At 39.9% G+C, this 20,574-nt stretch overlaps 1 protein-coding gene across 6 annotated transcripts in view; it reads left to right on the plus strand.

The window, feature by feature from the left end:
* The window catches only part of CD80 (CD80 molecule), a 35,552-nt gene that overhangs the window by 9,080 nt on the left and 5,898 nt on the right, over positions 1-20,574 (plus strand). Inside the window, 5 exon segments of one of the 6 annotated variants that reach the window (NM_214087.1) lie at positions 1,207-1,524; positions 6,406-6,687; positions 12,590-12,694; positions 14,674-14,779; positions 15,116-16,605. In NM_214087.1, the coding sequence (NP_999252.1) occupies positions 1,207-1,524; positions 6,406-6,687; positions 12,590-12,694; positions 14,674-14,777 (809 nt within the window). In that variant the 3' untranslated portion in view covers positions 14,778-14,779; positions 15,116-16,605. 6 annotated transcript variants of the gene reach the window in all.

Raw genomic sequence — 20,574 nt, forward strand, 5'->3', positions numbered from 1 at the left:
GGAGTTTGGAGGCTGAAATGTTAATATTTCTGCTATATGCTGATAGGAAGTGGACAAATGTTTTAAATAAGGAGCATCTAGCAAAACTAGGTTGTAGGGTAACCTGTTGCATGGATTGCAGATAGCCAAGAGAGCTGAAGACAGGATAGCCATCCATTTAGGACAGCTAGTGAGAGAAGGAATGGTCCAGAGGGATAACTTGGGCCCTGTCAGCTGAGAATTGAGGAGAGTTATTTCGGCCTGGTGTCATGGGATCAAGCCAGGCTTGGAAGGAAAAGGATTGTTTCTCAAAGCAAAAGAATTCAGTGATGGGACCCAGATAGGGGCAGGCAGTGCTGGCTTACTTATCCTAGAACTTACTTATCCTAGTTTGGGGCCTAGAACTGGGGAAACTAGTAAACAAGGAGAGTGGCCCCAAAAATTCTCTGTAAAACTGGGACAGTTTCTTTTCCTGGGTGTAATTTCCTCATCTATAAAATAAGGCCACCGAAATGAATGGTCAAGGAAATTCCTGCAAAATTTCACATTCCTTAACTCTGACTTCCCTATCCCAGTGGAACTGAGAGCATCATCAAACCCATAATTGGTATTCATATCCTAGGACTAAAGTCCTTCTTTGGGGACTAGTGTGTCTACTCCCTTATTGTCCATGGACAGATAAACGGAATATCAGTCATTATCGTCATTATCACTCCTTAAGAAGGAAAGAAATTCTGACACATGCAAAACAAGGAGGAACCTTGAGGGCATTAGGCTGAGTGGAATAAGCCAGTCACAAAAAGACAAATGTTGCATGATTCCACTTATATTTGGTATTCAAAACAGTAAAATTTGTAGAAAGAGGAAGTCGAGTGGTAGTTACTAGAGGCTGGAGCGGGGGGAAAGGGGAATTGTCTAATGCATACAGAGTTGCAGATTCACAAGATGGAAAAGTTCTGGAGCTCTGTTGCACAACAAATGTAAATATACTTGACCTACTGAGCTGTATGTTTAAAAAGGGTTAAGATGGTAAAATTTATGTTTTCTAACTACAGTTTTTTAAATGGAAGGAAAGAGCACTGGGGATTAAAAAACCTGAACACGCTGATCCTACTTAGTTACTAGATATAATACTCCGAATTATGTTACTACCAAATCTGAATTCCTGCTTGTGCGGGCATCTATATTTAATAGGTTTAAAATTTTGTTCTGTTTGCCTCTCCATAGGCATCGTTCAGGTGACCAAAACAGTGAAAGAAATAGCAGTGCTATCCTGTGATTACAACATATCCACTGAAGAACTGACTAGAGTCCGAATATACTGGCAAAAGGATAATGAAATGGTGCTGGCTGTCATGTCTGGAAAAGTGAAGGTGTGGCCCAAGTATGAGAACCGCACCTTCACTGATGTCACCAATAACCTCTGCATTGTGATCCTGGCTCTGCGCCTGTCAGACAATGGCACCTACACCTGTGTTGTTCAGAAGCGGGAGAGAGGGTCTTATAAGCTGGAGCACCTGACTTCGGTGAAGTTAATGGTCAAAGGTCAGTGGGACTTTCTGATTTATAATAAGCTGGCAGAATCTTGATGCCCTTAAGGATATACTCATATTGATTTAAGCAGAAATTTTACCAAAGAGGATTGTATCTCATTTCATTTCTTAGGGTTGAGTCTCTAGTTTTATTATAAACACTGTTTTCTCAGGATGTCCTGGAAATATCCATTAGTTGCATTTCTTGCAGTTTGAAAATTCAAGTTGATGAAAATTCAGTCATTTTGAGGCACTAAAATGATCTGAAGTGCCTTCTGAATCATAAAGGGACACATTTGGTTTGATGTGGCTGTACTATTAACTGTACTTGATCCAGTAATATTTTCTTGTTAAGTATGTTGGAAGGCATAGAGCAATGCAGGCATAAATATTTTTCAAATAGTATTTGCATGGTTATTACTATGGCCTTTGTACTATTATATTTATTACATATTTGAAGCTCTCATCTAATGGTCATTCCCACAAAGTTAGATGTTGGAGAACTGTGATGGACAGGGTAGGAAGAAGGCTTGACTTAATCACAGGTGATACTTCTACAGAACACTGATATAGCCTAAGCCCTTGTTGAGAAATGGCTGCCCTGGGTCATTCCCTCATATCTGGAATTTAAACACATTTCTTTTTCTTCTTGGGCACTTAAAGCCTTTAGTGGAAACCAATCCTTTTAACAAAAAATAATAAACCTTAATAACAGTTAACTTAAATGGATCCTTAGTGAGTTCTTCATTGTTTTTCCCTGCTTTGGTCTTCAGCTATGTTGAGTCTTTAGCTGTAACATCCAGATCATACCCAAAATTTAGGTGGTAAGCCAAAGCTACATGGAATTATCTTAAACTTCACTCTGTGTGTTCCCTACCCATGGAGAGAGCAGATGATTATGTGGTGGTGGGATGTGAGGGGCTCTGAGAAGCCTGCCTTCTCCAAAATTCTGAACAGCATCCATTCCAAGAATCCTCTCCTAGTTTCAGCATTTCTCCCCTACAGGATTTCTTGTGAAAGATGAAAATGTGTTTCCTAGGGGAGATGGCACCACAGACATATTAGCCTGTATTAGTTAAATACGTTAGATAGGTAGTCCCCCAACAGCATATCCAGGGAGAAGTAGACTCAGGACATGGACATTTTGATAGAAATATAAAAAAGAGAATTGAAGAGGGAGAAGAGGCAGAGTTTCAGGGAGGGGAGGCCCTAGTAGCAGATTATAGAGGGAGACCAAGGACAGCTAAAGGGGCTACGTGGGAGTACTGAGGCCCTCAAAAAGTGGGGTGGGGCACCAAAATCGGGTAAGGGAAGACAAAAAGGGCAACTTTGCTTGCTTAACTAGATCCAGAACCAATTCTGTTTTTTCCAATTAGAATAGCACTTCCAAAATGATAGGGTGCCCATGACTTGTGGATGTTGTTAAAGTGCAAATTCAAATTCTTTTGTCTTTTTTTTGTTGTTGTTGTTGTTGTTGTTGTTGCTATTTCTTGGGCCGCTCCCACGGCATATGGAGGTTCCCAGGCTAGGGGTCTAATCAGAGCTGTAGCCACCGACCTACGCCAGAGCCACAGCAACACGGGATCCGAGCCGAGTCTGCAATCTACACCACAGCTCACGGCAACGCCGGATCGTTAACCCACTGAGCAAGGGCAGGGACCGAACCCGCAACCTCGTGGTTCCTAGTCGGATTCGTTAACCACTGCGCCACGACGGGAACTCCCAAATTCAAATTCTAACAAGCTCCCTGGTGATGCCTGCTACTGCTGAGGATCTTAGTTTGAGAAACAGTCTCTCATTTGGCCAAAGTGATCAATTGTCCGATTCTGCTAAGGATGGAGGGGTTTCCACAAACATGAGGTTTTCAGTGCTAATATGGGAAAGTCTCAGGCTAAATGGGCTAGATGGGTTTCTCTACATCTGCCTAAGACTGCTAAGTGATATTATAGCAGCATAACATCGATGGAAGAAAACCTCCATGAAGCAGCACATTTGAGAAACTAGCTACACTAGTTAACAGATTAACTAGGTTAGAAGATTTTTACCTTTGTGAAACATGTGTACCCTTTCATTTCCTAATAAGATATTCTTAACCTACCCATTAAGAGTGGTGAAAATTCGAGTTCATTGATTAAAATGAAATACAAAGGAGTGATTCTTTGATGGTTCACAGACTTGCAAGGGCTTAGGAGCTGATACTGTAAGCAGATCACCTTATAGAAGGGATATGAGACAGAGCTTAAGTGGTTCTAAGCCCAGCCAGACCTTGAAAATATTTTTAGTACAATAGTATTAGTGGGATTCTTTTTTTGTTTGATTTTTGCTCTCTTTTTGGCCGCGTATTTATGGAAATACCAGTGATAAAACCCATGCCCTTGCAGGGGCTTGAATCACTGCAGAGAAATCCTCAATCCTGCTGTGCCACAGTAGGAACTCCCAAATTTATTTTTATTTTTTAAATTAATGTTTTATGGCTGTACTCGTGGCATATGGAAGTTCCCGGAGCAGGGATCGAATCTGAGCCGCAGTTGTGACCTTTGTCACAGCTGCGGCAACATAGGATCCTTTAACCCACTGTGCTGGGTTGGGGATTGAACCCTGTGCCTCCACAGTGACAGGAGTCTCGGAAGTCGGATTCTTAACCCATTGCGCCACAGTGGGGACTCCATTAGTGGCATTCATGTGGTTAAATGTTTCTTGGAAAAGTGGAGCACAGAAATGAACATGAATCATAATTAGGATATGAGTTCCTTGGGTTTGTTATTCCAAGTTATGACTTACTGATGTTGTAAGAAACAAAGAGAATATTCTTTTTTTTTTTTTTTCTTTTTAGGGCCGTACCCACTGCATATGGAAATTCCCAGGCTAGGGGTTGAATCGAAGCTGCAGCTGCTGGCCTAAGCCACATCCACAGCAATGCCAGATCCGAGCCACACAGCAGCTTGCAGCAACACTGGATCCTTAACACACTGAGTGAGGCCAGAGATCAAACCCACATCCTCATGGATACTAGTCAGGTTCTTAACCCACTGAGCCACAACAGGAACTCCAACAAAGTGAATATTTTTGATGTCAGCTACAAGTATAATGATTTGATCTTATAGGATAAATTAAAGGAGTAGGAAATAATAATGTCAACTAAAAATGTCAAGGAAAATGTCAAACTTAATTTAGGAACAAGGTTGATTCAAAAAAGAAAGGTGACTCTATCCCCAACCAAATCCAGGTTTTTCCTTTTCTTGGCAGTTATCACTTGCCCTAACTTCTCCTATCACAATTACTCATGCTGCCACCAGGCAGTCCCGGAAGCTTTCACCTAAAAACTTGATTCAAATAAGGGAACTCATCTAAGGGAGGACAAATTTAAGACCCACATGAGTCTATTAACTAACGTCCTGTGTGTCAGGCTCTGTTCTATGTGATTTATATTAATGATGTCATTTAATTCTTAGAATGTTGGGAGGCAGGTATTATTTTCCTCATCTTACAGATGAGCAAACTAAAACTAAAAGTCGTTAAGAAATTGGTCCAGGATTAAAAGGTAAAACTGGTTTTAAAACCTGCCCTTGATGACCACTATGCCATACTACTTCTCTCTGTGAGACTCTGAATTCTGGAAACTAACTATATGAGAGGAAGTATGGGAGGAACTGGTTCTCCACATTCATGCTAAGAAGTAAAAATTCTTTAAGCCTAACAATAAGTAAGGAAGCGGTGAGGGGAGTGGTTTCCTGTGTTCTCTGCAGTCATTTCATCATGCTTTGCTTGGGTATCTTATTGGGGGTCAAATACACAAGTGAAAGAGTGTCTCAAATACCCTGGAGGAAGATCAGGAAGGCCTCCCTGTCCTCGTAAGGCATATCAGAATAGCAAGGGAATCAGTAAAGTACAGTGGTTGAGATTACAGGCTCAATAATATACAATTTGGACAGAAGTGCATATGGTTTATATGATTAAAGACTACTTTGGGAAAAGCACAGTAATGCTAAATAAACTTTAGTGTTACCTCAGGTACAGGAAGTAGGGAGATGGCAAAATTAAGACCGCACAAGTAGATTTACCTAAGTTACTGTCAATGTTCTGGTTCTCAAGTTGGAGGGTGGGTTCCCAAGTGTTTAGCATAGTATGAATTAATAAACGAATACATAAAATAGAGCAGATATTCCTCAGGTATTAGGAAGAATGGAAAGAAAAAAGTAAAAGAAAGGAAGGAAACAGAAAGGAAAAGGCAGGGAAGGGAAGGCTCTGGTATCAGAAAAACTTGAATTCAAGTTCTGTCACTTATTGGTTATGATTTCTCTAGACCTCAATTTGATTTTTTATAAAATGGACATCGTATGAGGTTAAATCATATGAAATTACTGAATTTGACCTCTTTTGATCTACGGCCTCTAGGTTGTTGTAAAGATGAAATGAGATAATGTCCTAACAAGCTTTAAGAGCTCAATAAATGTCTATTATTTTTTTCTTCACCTCTTACAAATGCAAATACTATGTCAATATTTATGCACATGAACCCACTTCTTCCTTTAATAAGTGCCCTCCTACCTCCATCAAAAGTGATGGAGAATTACTAAGTGAAATGAAAGAGAAAAACAAATACATGACAGCACTTATATGTAGAATCTAAAACATGTAGAGAACAGACTTGTGGCTGCCAAGGGGGAGGGGATTGGGAGTTTGGGGTTAGCAGATACAAGCTATTATATATAGAATGGATAAACAACACAGTCCAACTTATAGGAAACTATATTTTTGGATTATACGTAACTATTAATGAATTATGGGAAGTTGCAAATTATATTTTATGATTATTAAAGTTTGGTATTAAAAATATAAACACACACTGACAAATATGTAATGATATGTACTTACATCCTTGTTCTTTCTTCAGCTGACTTTCCTGTGCCTAGTATTACTGCCCTTGGAAATCCATCTCCTAACATCAAAAGGATAAGGTGCTCAACCTCTGGAGGTTTTCCAGAGCCTCACCTCTCCTGGTTGGAAAATGGAGAAGAATTAAATGCTACCAACACGATGCTTTCCCAAGATCCTGAAACTGAGCTCTACATGATTAGCAGTGAACTGGATTTCAATGTGACAGGCAACCACAGCTTCATGTGTCTTGTCAAGTATGGAGGCTTAACAGTGTCACAGACCTTCAACTGGCAAAAATGTAAGTGACGTTATCCCAAGGAGTTTCTGGTGTGGAGAAACTAAAAAGAAAATTACTCAGCCAGATACATTTCAGAACTGTGTATATCAACTCAGTACTTTCTGCAGTATTTTTAGACATGCAAATAAAATGATAATACAGTGTTACTGTGACTTATTAAGGTCACGGTACAAGGTTCAACATAATGTTACTAGACGAATTTCCTTTGATGAATATTCTAAAATTTAGACATTCAGGGAGTTCCAAATCCTTAACCCAGGTGCAGTGGGTTAAGGATCTGGTGTCACTGCTATACAGCTTGGGTTGCTGCTTTGGCGTGGGTTCGATTCCTGCCTCAGGAATTTACACATGCTGTGGGCACATCCAAATAAATATTAGCCATCAAATCATCTTAGGAAGTTGTAACAATATTGTTATTGAAAGCACTAAAATTTGTCCTTTAGACTTGCTCTCTGGTCCTTGGCACTTTCATTTTGGGGGCCCTCTCCCCGCTGTCCCATGATGTCAAAACATTGTCTTTTGTGGGTGAATGTGCCTTTTAAGAACTACTGGCCCATTCAGAAACAAGACAAGTAAAGAAGGTAAACAACAAACTACTTGAAGACAATGCCTAAAAAAAGTGGTAATTTTTGACCAAATACCATGACTAAATATTTTACCCCACATATAGTAAACTTATAGAATTTTCTTTGCCCAAGAGGTAAAATCATCTGAAAATGAAAAAAAGTTGGGCTTATATGAATTTATGCATATTAAGGAGTTCCCATTGTGGCACAGCAGAAACAAATCTGACTAGTAACCATGAGGTTGCAGGTTTGATCCCTGGCCTTGCTCCATGGTTAAAGATCTGGCGTTGCCGTGAGCTGTGGGGTAGGTTGGCAGCTGTAGCTCTGTTTCAACCCCTAGCATAAGGAACCTTCATATACCACGGGTACAGCCCTAAAAGTAATAAATAAATAAATAAATTTATGCATATTAAACTTGTAATGGGTTATTAGAGAAGAACTCAGATACTTGAAATACATTTTTTTCTAACTTGTTCGGCTGATTATATATGGAGGACCACCAGGCCTCTCCCTACCCCCCAGCCCCACTTATAAATATATGCTTTGTGGCTGCATAGTAAAAAAAATAAAATCGAGTGTAATATGTTATGTATTGCATATTTTACATTTTCCTCTTGGCTTGTAGTAGAGGCCTAGTAGTTCATCCTAGTGAATGATTTACTCTAGATTTTTTCATCTTGAGTGGATTCTTTATTTTTCTCAGTAGGTAGATAAAATTTGAGGGGAAAATAAGTTCAAATATAAGCCAAATTTTGACATGATTTTATTAACAGTCCAAACTCATCTTTTAATGTATTCTAAAAATCTTATAAAAATGAAGTTTGAGGGAGTTCCTGTTATGGCTCAGTGGGTTATGAACCTGACTAGTATCCATGAGGATGCAGGTTCGATCCCTGGCCTCACTCGGTGGGTTAAGGATCCGGTGTTGCCGTGAGCTGCTATGTAGGTCGCAGATGTGGCTTAGATCCTGTGTTGTTATGGCTATGGTGGAGGCTGGCAGCTGCAGCTCCAATTCAACCCCTAGTCTGGAAACTTCCATATGCCATAGGAATGACCTTAAAAAAATTGAAGTTTGAATCATACAGTAAAGATAGTTTTATTGATTCAACATTGTCATTTTATTCTTTTTTTTTTTTTTTTTTGTCTTTTTTGTCTGTTGTTGTTGTTGTTGCTGTTGTTGCTATTTCTTGGGCTGCTCCCGCGGCATATGGAGGTTCCCAGGCTAGGGGTTGAATCGGAGCTGTAGCCACCGGCCTACGCCAGAGCCACAGCAGCGCGGGATCCGAGCCGCGTCTGCAACCTACACCACAGCTCACGGCAACGCCGGATCCTTAACCCACTGAGCAAGGGCAGGGACCGAACCCGCAACCTCATGGTTCCTAGTCGGATTCGTTAACCACTGCGCCACGACGGGAACTCCTTATTCATATATTATTTAACCAATTTTCTACTTACCATAAGGTAGAGAGTAGTATACACAATAGTAAGAACAGCTTTAATTATATTTTATTTTAGACATTATTTATATTTGGAATATGAATACATATGATATTCTAGGAAAGGGTTGACAAAAATTTTCAGGAAGGGCCAGATAATAAAGACCTTGGTCTTTACAGGTCATATGATCTCTGGAAACAACTCAGTTCTGCTGTTACAGCATGAAAGAAGCCATAGACAAGACACAAATCAAGTTACATGTGTTCCAACAAAACGTTATTTAAAAAATGGGTAGTAGACCAGGTTTGGCCTGTGCACTATGGTTTGTTAACTTATAGGAAACAGAATGTGGTCTTTTAAATAAAAGAATGAAGCTAGTATTTAGGGATGATTTAGACTGCCCAGCTTTATTGTCTTTTACCTATTATGCCTTCTCTCAATTTTTACTTCATGATAAGAATAAACAGTATCCCTTTTCAGTATAATTCAAATATTAGCTCTTTGCCCTATTTGGTCTATATTCACAATGACTAATGGAGATCATCAATAGTATGTGTTTAATCATTCCTTCTTTCATTCAGTCTTTCATTAAGTAGTTATCACATACCAAGCATCTTGGTAGGTGCTATATGGTTAGAGAGCTTTAAATACTTCAAGTCTCATTAACAGTACTATAGGTGTCATTTAGAGTCAAAAGCAAATAATGCATTTGTGGGAGGCCAAGGGCTGACTGCATAAGCAAATGTAAATTAGGTGTATAGTTCATAGAAACGTTGTAAGTCAATGTGAGTAAAGCTTTACTATATATAAATACCTACTCTTAACCCCAAATTTATTAATTAAATATCGGGTCTATGGTTCTTTTAGCCTAGACCTACCCAATTTGTTAACCCTTGATGTACTGGAAGGTGTGTGTGTGTGTGTGGAGAAGGGATGAATCAGGGAGTCCTACTCAGGCTAAAGAGCTAGATGTGCACATATGGCTGTGGTACATTACTAGGTTCCTAATTGGCATTATAACAGAGTGTGTTTGCTGCGTGGTTCCTCCTTCTTTCCCCTAAACACATACCTTCTTTCTAGGCTGATTGAGGCTTGAGGATGGATGAGGACTGGCCTCTGAGAGGAAGTCAGGAGTTGGAACCTGTGAAACGTCTAGACTCCCAGGATAATAGCAAGAGCTTCTTTGTTATTTTGGGTGTCATTCTGGTCTGCAAAGGCCAACCCTGGTAATCACTTGATGTCCCCATGCAATCTGGTATTTTAGAGAATATTAAAAAACAACTTTCCCTAGTCACTAAGCAGTAGGTGTTCTATGGTCAAATGTGCGTTTTTATAATAATTACCGTGGCAGAATGTGGAAGAATTATCAGAGCCTAGAAAACCAGAGGCAAAGAGCCTAGTATGGAGGCTACCAGGTGGGAGTTAAGAAAAATCTTAACTAAGGCAGTTGCCACAAGAGATCTGGAGAAAAGGAATTGGTTGCAGAGATATTCTCAATATAGAACAGAGAGTCAGTGGGAGATACTGGGCAGCAAGAACAAAGGGAAGCCTTCACTTTAACTTGGGTCACTGATGGTGCTGCCATTCACTGAAATGGGAGAATACAAATAGGAGATATGCTTTGGAAAGAATACACATACTGAGTTCAATTTTAATCAAGTGGAGATGCTGGGATCCAACCGTCTAGTTGGCAGCTAGAAATACTAATTTGGAGCTCAGAAATGAGATCAGAAATATGATAAACAGATTTAGAAATTAGCTGGTGTTTCCAACCTTGGGTGTAAATGAGATCACCATGATTACCAGGGCCAGTGAGAGGATAATGAGACCATGGACAGAATCATGGGAGACGATATTTAAAGAACAAGAAGAGAAACAAAGGCCTACAAAAAAAAACTGAGTCAAAACAAACAGAAGAATTTGGTGTCATAGAAGTCCCAGGAGGAAAAGTGTCCACTGAGCCAAATGTTGATGAGAAGTCCAATAAGCTAAAGACCAAAATTTATCCACAAGACTTGTAATGAGAAAAATGAGCAACAGTACTTTAGTAAATGTTCAATATTTACTTGTAAGTGATTCTCAAGAAATTGGAAGAGGATGAGCTGCCAACTTGCTAATTATTAGAGAAATGCAAAGCAAAATTACAATGAGATACCACCTCACACCTGTCAGAATGGCTATTATTAATAAGTCTACAAATAACAAATGTTGAAGGGCGTGTGGAGACAAGGAAACCCTCCTACACTGTTGGGGGGAATGCAACTGGTACAACCACTATGGAAAACAGTATGGACATTCCTCAGAAACTAAATATAGAACTACCATATGACCCAGCAATCCCACTCCTGGGCATATATCCATATGAAACTATAATTCAAAAAGTACAGGCACCCTTATGTTCATAGCAGTACTATTCACAATAGTCAAGACATGGAAACAAACTAAACGTCCATAGGCAGATGAATGGATTAAGATATGATATATATATGAATGGATTAAGATATGATATATGGATGGATATATATATGAATGGATTGATATTATATATATATATATCATACTCAGCCAGAAAATAACAACCTTAAAAAACTACTCAACCATAAAAAAGAATGAAATAATGCCATTTGCGGCAACATGGATGCAACTAGATATTCTCATACTAAGTGAAATTAAGTCAGAAAGAGTAAGACAAATACCATATGATATCACCTATATGTGGAATCTAAAATGTGGCACAAATGCATATATCTATGAAACAGAAATAGACTCACATAGACAACAGACTTTACTTGCCAAGGGGGGAGGAGAGAGGGATATATTGAGAGTTTGGGGTTAGTAGATGCAAACTGTTACATACAGAATGGATAAACAATAAGTCCCTACTGCATAGCACAAAGAACTATATTGAGTATCTTGGGATAAACCATAATGGAAAAGAATATAAGAAAGAATGTATAGGACTTCCTGTGTGGCTCACAACATAACTACTCTGCGTTGCTTCTACAGTGGCTGTGGCTCGACCCCTAGCCTGGGAACTTCCATATGCCATAGGTGTGGCCACTTGTTTAAAAAAAAAAAAGAAAAGAAAGAAAGACTGTATATATGTGTATAACTGAGTCACTTTGCTGTACAGCAGAAATTAACACAACATTGTAAATCAGTTATACTTCAAGAAAAAATTATTTTAAAAAAGTTGACCCCCGCCCCCGCACAAAAAGAGGATGAGCTGCTAATATTCCTTTTGTGTCACTGCCTTTCTCCCAATGTTGTTGCTAACTGTTCCTCAAAGGGATTGAAGAATAAATGGTGTTGCTGCTACTCCTGAGTAGGATTCTTCCAAAAGCTGTAGGCTGGATGGCAAATGTGTATCTGAAAATGAATGCAGAGTGGCTGCTGTAGCTTTAGGCAGCTACTATGAGGGTGTATGAGGGTGTGTGTGTGTGTGTGTGTGTGTGTGTGTGTGTGTGTGTGTGTGCATGTGTGTGTGTTTTAAGAAGACATCTTAAAAGGGAGAAGGAAAGACAGGCTGGAAGGAAAAATAAGGTTTATCTAGAACACAACATCAACTATTAGTAGTGGTACATATTAATATCAGCTATAGAAACGAGATACAAAGACAACTTTTAAAGTATCTCCCGAGAATATTTTCTTTTATGTGAACTTAATGTAGTAAATGTAAAAATTCAAATTCTCTTTTTACATTCAATATCTGACACCTGGTATTAGTTGCTCACAAGTATGTGTCTGAAGAATTAGGCAAGAAAACTAGAAGCTGCATTTTGGAGGGCTGACCAGGGAAAGAAGTGAAAAATGCTTTAAGTTGTGTCAATATAAAGGGCATAGAATGGATATCAGGCAGTTGGAAACACACAAAAGCTGACACTATTCTTTTCCCTTAGCAGCTAAACGAGAAACCTCTTCTGCTAATCAGTTCCTGCTCTTCACCGTTATTATATCAGCCTCAGCATGTGGGATTGCAATAATACTAATATACCGGCTCTGCAGTAAGTAATATTGTACCATTGTAACAGTCTCAATTTCCCGATCTCTAAAAGTAGCAGTCAGCATCTCTCCAAGGTTTTAGCCTATTTTATTCTCATTTTTGAAGTAAATCGATGGAAACTTTAGTGTTTCTTTCACTTGTCTCAGCATGTTCTGTTCATTCACTGAACAGATATTTCTTGGACACCTACTATGTGCCTGGCACTTCACTAGGCACTGGGTTACATAGATGAGAAATCATCTGCCCTCAAGACACATTCTAGTTTAGTCTTTTCATTTTTCCCCTAGCTGTATAGTATTTTCTTGGAGACACTGGAGGCTTGCTAACTAAACTGAAAACATATTTTATATAAAGTGATGTTCTAATCTTTGATGTGGAGTTGGAGGAAATGCAGAATGACAAGATTTGGGGGGCAAGAATCATTTTCTTGGAGAAGAGTAAGATCCACTGATAAGAGATGTAGTTGAGCAACTACATGGTCACAGGTGATTTTACCAATTCTCAATTCTTCAGATTTTTTTTTTTTTTTTTTTTGCTTTTTAGGGCCACACCTGTATTATATAGAGGTTCCCAGGCTAGGGGGTTGAATAAGAGCTGCAGCTGCTAGCCTTTGCCAGAGTCACAGAAACTCCTGATCCAGGCTACATCTGTAATCTATACCACAGGTCACTGCAACACCATATCCTTAACCCACTGAGCAAGGCCAGGGATCAATCAGGCATCCTCATGGATACTAGTCAGGTTCATTACCACTGAGCTACAATGGGAACTCCCAGAATTTATTTTTGGATAAAAGATAAGGAGTGGATGAGGAAAGAAGGGATATCTAGAGTATTTTTTCCCAATGAATTAAATTTTTTGGCCTTACACATATACTACCCTCAGTCGTAGTCATTAAATAAAGAGGAACTGCTAGGCCAGTGCTAAGGCTATAATCAAAATGAAGGAACACCAACTTTTCTTGGAGTAGAAACCATATATACTAAGCAAAGAAAATTGGAAGACCAATATCTGCTGATTTGCCCTTCTTTCCCAATATCAGAGCTTGAGGAAGTCATTAGAAATTTTTTGTAGAGTTCCCATTGTCTCAACAGTAACAAACCCGACTAGTATCCATGAGGATGCAGGTTTGATCCCTGGCCTCGCTCAGTGGGTTAAGGATCTTGCGTTGCTGTGAGCTTCAGTGTAGGTCAGAGATGTGGCTCAGATCCTTTGTTGCTGTAGCATAGGCTGGCATCTGCAGCTCTATTTTGACCCCTAGCCTAGGAACTTTCATATGTTGCAGGTGAGGCCCTAAAAAAGAAAAAAAGAAACTTTGTATTATGAACAACCCACACACAGCTAGGATAAAGAGATCTGGTGGGCTCAAGGATATTTCTAATAAACTGCCCATCCTGACCTCTATAGTTCAGAATTTTTCATCCTTAGTACTACTGACTTTGGGGGCTGGATAATTGTTTTAGGGTGCTGTTCTGTGCATTGTAGGATGTTTAGCAGCATCCCTGACCTCTACTCACTATATGCCAATAATACCTCTTGTTCTAGTTGTGACAACCAAAGATGGCTTAAAGTATTGCCCATGGGGGTGGTGATGGTGATGGTAGAAATCACCCCTGGTTGAGAACTACTGCTCTAGTTCTAAGTCAGCTGAAGTTTTGCTGAAATACATGGGCAAAAATTACCTATCTAGATTTTTTTTTTTGTCTTTTCTAGAGCTGCTCCCATGGCGTATGGAGGTTCCCAGGCTAGGGGTCTAATCAGAGCTGTAGCCACCAGCCTATGCCACAGCCACAGCAAAGTGAGATCCGAGCTGCATCTGCAACCTATACCACAGCTCATGGCAATGCCGGATCCTTAACCCACTGAGCAAGGCCAGGGATTGAACCCACAACCTCATGGTTCCTAGTCGGATTCATTAACCATTGAGCCACGACGGGAACTCCCCTATCTAGATTTTTAATGCTTATGCTTATCTTCAAGGATCTGCTGCTCCAAGACAGAGAAGGAGGAGGAATATGGAGAGCATGGAAATGGAAAGGATCTCCCCAATCTACCCAGGATCTGTGGAAGGACCAGGCACCTAGAGGTAATCTCCTTTTGCTCTTCTCTACCAGTGTGGGATGTGTGAGATATTGTGGCTCATGAGTACAGGGTTTTCCTCCTTTCAGTACCAAATTTTTTACCTACTACTAGCTCCTCAAAATCCTCATTCCAAGTACTCAAAGGAGATGGCTGGCACTTCTCCCCTTTCTCCCCACATAAAACTTGCTTTTGTAACCTCTTCCTTTGCTGTGCCATCCTGCCATCCTGAAATGTCCCCCTCTTATTGATCAACTCAGTGTCTTTCAGTATCTTACAAATGTACTGTACTACATGAACTAACTCCTTATTCTGATTATTCCTTTTCCCCTGTATCCCTCAGCATCGATGGACACAGATTGGGGTCACTCCATACTAATTCAGTTAACATCTCATTGTCCTGTCTGCCTCTTACTAAGAGTCATTCTATTGACCCAATCACACAGACCAACTTCCTAAAGAATTACTTCTTCATGTCATTTTCCCACTTAAAAACTCAGAAGAAGAGACAAGATTCAGATGGTGGAATAGAAGGACTTAAGCTCACCTTCTCACACAAAAACACCAAAATTACAACCAACTGCTGAACAACAAAATAGACTGCAAACTACCAAAAAAGATATCCCACACCCAGAGACAAATAAGAAGCCACATCAAGATGGTAGGACGGGTGCTTTCATGATATAAGCAATCCCATACCCACTGGGTTGGCAACCCAGAGATTGGAAAATGACTATCACAGTAGTGAGAATTCTGAGCCCCACTCAGGTTCCCACACCTGAAGGTCTGGCATTTGGAGGAGGAGCCCCCAGGGCAGTTGGTGTTGAAGGCCAGCAGGGCTTGTGCGCAGGAGCTCCACAGGACTGGGGGGAACAGAGACTACATCCTTGGAGGACACACACAGGTGTTTGAGTGCACTGGGTCCCAGGGCAAAGCAGAGACTCCATAGGAATCTGGGTAAGACCTGCCTGTGGTTCTTGGAGGATCACCTGGGAAGATACCATGGGGGAAGGACATTGGAGGCAGAGGTCTCTGGAACAATCAACATCGTGATCTCCCCTGGATGAGATGATTTTGGAAAAATCTGGCCCCACCCATCAGTGCTGAGAAGCCCCAGGCCAAAAAACAAACAGGTTGGGAACACAGTCCCTCCCATCAGCAAACAGGCTGTCTAAAGTCCTCCCAGGCATTTAGCCACCTATAATCACACCTAGAAACAAAACCCCACCCACCAGAGCGAAAAGGATCAGTTACACCTACCAGTGGGCAGGCACCAGGGCCTCCCATCAGGAATCTTGTAAGAAACCCCCAAATCAACTTCTACAACAAGGGGGCAGACATCAGAAGCAAGAGAGTCTATAACCCTATAGCTTGCAAAAAAGGTGACCACACAAAGATATATATAAATGAAAAGGCAGATAACTATGTCCTAGATGAAAGAATAAGAAAACCCCCCAGAAAAACAGCTAAGTGATCTGGAGATTAACAACATCCATGGAAGAGACTTTAGAGAAATGATAGTAACTATAATTCAAGATCTTGGAAAAATGCAGGAGGCAAAGGTCGATAAATTTTAAGAAACTCTGAACAAAGAAATAGAAGACTTAAAGATTAAGCAAACAGAGATGCAAAATACAATAAATGAAATAAAAAATTCACTAGAAGGAACCAATAGCAGAATCCAGGAGGCAGAAGAATGAATAAGCCAGGTGGAAGACATACTGTTTAGAATCACTCATGTGGAACAGAAGAAAAAAGAAATGAAAACAGTCTAAGAGAACTCAGGGACAACTTTAAATAGAACAACATCCGCATTTTAGGGGTGAGAGAAGAAGAAGAGAGAGAGAAAGGGCCAGAGAAAATATTTGAAGAGATTAACAGCCAAAAACCTCCCTAATATGGGAAAGGACTCACTCACTCAAATCCAGGAAGCTCAATGATTACCATATAAAATAACCCAAGGAGGAACACCCCAAGACACATTAATCAAACTGACCAAAATTAAAGACAGAGAGACAATATTGAAAGTAGCCAGAGAAAAGCAACAAATAACATACAAGGGAACTCTGATAAGGTCACTAGCTGATTTTTCAGCAGAAACTCTGCAGGCCAGAAGGGAGCGGCATGATATACTTAAAGTATGTGAAAGGAAAAAACCTCCAACCAAGAATGCTCTACCCAGTAAGGCTCTGATTCAGATTTGAAGGAGCAATCAAAAGCTTTATGGACAAGCAAAAGCAAAGACAATTCAGCATCACTAAACCAGCTTTACAACAAATACTAAAACAACTTCTCTAGGTGGAAAATAAAGGGCCACAACTAGAAATAAGAAAATTACAAATGATAAGGCCTACCACTAAAGGTAAACATATAAAGGTAGGAAATCATCCACGCACAAATATACTACCAAAACCAGAAATCGTGAGAAGACAAGAGTACAAATGCAGGATCCTGGAGATGCATTTGCAATTAAGAGACCAGCAACTTAAAATAATCTTGTATATATACAGACTCCTATATCAAAACCTCATAACCAGGAGTTCCCGTCGTGGTGCAGTGGTTAACGAATCCGACTAGGAACCATGAGGTTGCGGGTTCGGTCCCTGCCCTTGCTCAGTGGGCTAATGATCTGGCATTGCCGTGAGCTGTGGTGTAGGTTGCAGACACGGCTCGGATCCTGCGTTGCTGTGGCTCTGACGTAGGCCGGTGGCTACAGCTCCGATTAGACCCCTAGCCTGGGAACCTCCATATGCCACAGAAGTGGCCCAAAGAAATAGCAAAAAGACAAAAAAAAACAAAACAAAACAAAACAAAAAAAAAACCTCATAACCAAAAATCTACAATAAACACACAGACAAATAAGAAAAAGCAATCTAAACACAACACTAAAGACAGTCATCAAACCACAAGAGAAGAGAACAAGATGGGTAGGAAAAAAGACCAACAAAAAGAAATCCAAAACAATTAACAATATGGCAATAAGAACATACATCTCAATAATTACCTTAAATGTAAATGGACTAAGTGCTCCAACCAAAAGACACAGACTGGCTGAATGGATACAAAAACAAGACACATATATATGCTGTCTTCAAAAGACCTACTTTGGTTCTAAGGACACATACAAACTGAAATTTCTTCAGCAGACGGAAGAAAATATTCCATGCAAATGGAAAACAAAAGAAGGCTGCAGTAGCAATACTCATATCAGACAAAATAGAACTTAAAGAATGCTACAAGAGACAAAGAAGGATATTACATAATGATCAAAAGATCAATCCAAGAACAAGATGTAACAGCTGTAAATATATATGCACCCAACATAGAGCACCTCAATGTATAAGGCAACTGCTAATTGCCTTAAAAGGAGAAATCAACAGTGACACAATAATAGTGGGGAATTTAAACATCCCACTTACAGCAATGGACAGATCATCCAGACAGGAAATCAGCAAAGAAACACAGGCCTTAAATGATGCATTAGGCCAGATGGACTTAGTAGTTATTTTATAGGATATTCTATACAAAAGCAGCATATGAAACATTCTCTAGGATAGGTCAGATACTGGACCACAAATAAAGCCTTGATAAATTAAAAAAAAAACCTTAAATCATATCAAGCATTTTTTCTGACCACAATGCTATAAGACTAGAAATCAATAACAAGGAGAAAAACTGCCAAAACACACAAAAATGTGGAGATTAAACAACATGCTACTAAACCAATGGATCACTGAATAAAGAGGAAAGTAAAAATAACTAGAAGCAAATGACAACAAAGACACAACAATCCAAAACCTATGGGATGCAGCAAAAGCAGTCCTAAGAGGGAAGTTTAGGAGTTCCCATCATGGCTCAGCAGAAATGAATCTGACTAGCATCCATGAGGATGAAGGTTCAATCCTTGGCCTCGCTCAGTGGGTTAAGGATCTGGCATTGCTGTGAGCTGTGATGTAGTTCCAAGATGTGGCTTGGATCTGATGTTTCTGTGGGCTGTGGCACAGGCCAGTGGCTACACCTCCAATTCGGCCCCTAGCCTGGGAACCTCCATATGCCGCAGGTGCGGCCCTAAAAAGACAAAAAAATAAATAAATAGGAGGGAAGTTTAGACTAATACAAGCCAACCTCGGGAAACCAGAAAAATCTCAAACAACCTAACTTTACACCTAAGGCAACTAGAGAAAGAACAAACAAAACCCAAAGTTAGCAGGAGAAAAGAAATCATAAAGATCACAGCAGAAATCAATGAAATAGAAACAAAGAAAGCCATGGAAAAGATCAATGAAACTAAAAGCTGCTTCTTTGAAAAGATCAACAAAATGGATAACTCCTTAGCCAGACTCAACAAGAAAAAAAGAGCTCAAATCAATAAAATTAGAAATGAAAAAGGAGGATTTACAATCAGGACATCACAGAAATACTAAGGATCATAAGAGACTACTGCAAGCAAACATATACCAATAAAATGGACAACCTATAAGAAACGGACAATTTCTTAGAAAGGTACAATCTTCCAAGATTAAACCAGGAAGAAACAGAAAAGATGAATGGGCCAATCACAAGTACTGAAATGGAAACTGTGATTTAAAAACTTCCAACAAACAAAAGTCCAGGACCAGATGGCTTCAGAGGCAAATTCCATCAAAGTTAGATAAGAGCTAACACCTATCCTTCTGAAACGATTCCAAAAAACTGCAGAGGAAGAAACACTCCAAAACTCATTCTATGAGACCACCATCACCCTGATACCAAAACCAGACAAAGATACCACAAAAAATGACAATTATAGGCCAATATCATTGATGAACACAGATGCAAAAATCCTCAACAAAATACTAGCAAACCAAATCCAGCAATATATTAAAAGGATCATACACCATGATCAAGTGGAATTTATCCCAGGGATGTAAGGATATCATATCCACAAATCAATTGGTGTGATACACCATATTAACAAACTGAAGAATAAAAATCATATGATCCTCTCAATAGATGCAGAAAAAGCTTTTGACAAAATCCAACACCCATTTCTAATAAAAACCCTCCAGAAAGTGGGCATAGGGGGAACCTACCTCAACATAATAAAGGCCATATATGACAAATCCACAGCTAACATCATTCTTAACAGTGACAAGCTGAACGAATTCCCACTAAGATCAGGAATAAGACAAGAATGGGAGTTCCTATTGTGGCTCTGTGAAAACGAACCTAATATCCACGAGGATGCAGGTTCAATCCCTGGCCTTGCTCAGTGGTTAAGGATCCAGCATTGCTGTGAGCTGGGGCGGAGGTTGCAGAAGCGGCTCATATACTGTGTTGCTGTGGCTGTGGTATAGACTGGCAGTTGCAGCTACAATTTGATCCCTAGCCTGGGAACTTCCGTAGGCCACAGATGTGGCTCTGAAAAGAAAAAAAAAAAGAAAAAAAAAAAAGGAATAAGACAAGGATGTCTGCTCTCACCACTTCTATTCAACATTGTTTTGGAAGCCCTAGCCATGGCAATCACAGAAGAAAAGGAAATAAAAGGAATCCAAATTGGAAAGAAAGAAGTAAAACTATCACTGTTTGCAGATGACATGACACCATACCTAGGAAATCCTAAAGATGTTCCTTAAAGACAGAAAACTGTTAGAACTCATCAATGAGAGAGTTTCCATCGTGGCTCAGTGGTTAATGAATCTGACTAGGAACCATGAGGTTGCGGGTTTGATCCCTGGCTTTGCTCAGTGGTTTAAGGATCCGGCATTGCCATGAGCTATGGTGGTGTAGGTTGTAGACGCGGCTCGGATCCTGCATTGCTGC

This window comes from Sus scrofa, chromosome 13 (assembly GCF_054392235.1).
Source record: "Sus scrofa isolate SSC_HxYL_T2T_F1_AM1 chromosome 13, Sscrofa_HxYL_maternal_Yorkshire_Landrace_v2.0, whole genome shotgun sequence".
NCBI lineage: Eukaryota > Metazoa > Chordata > Mammalia > Artiodactyla > Suidae > Sus > Sus scrofa.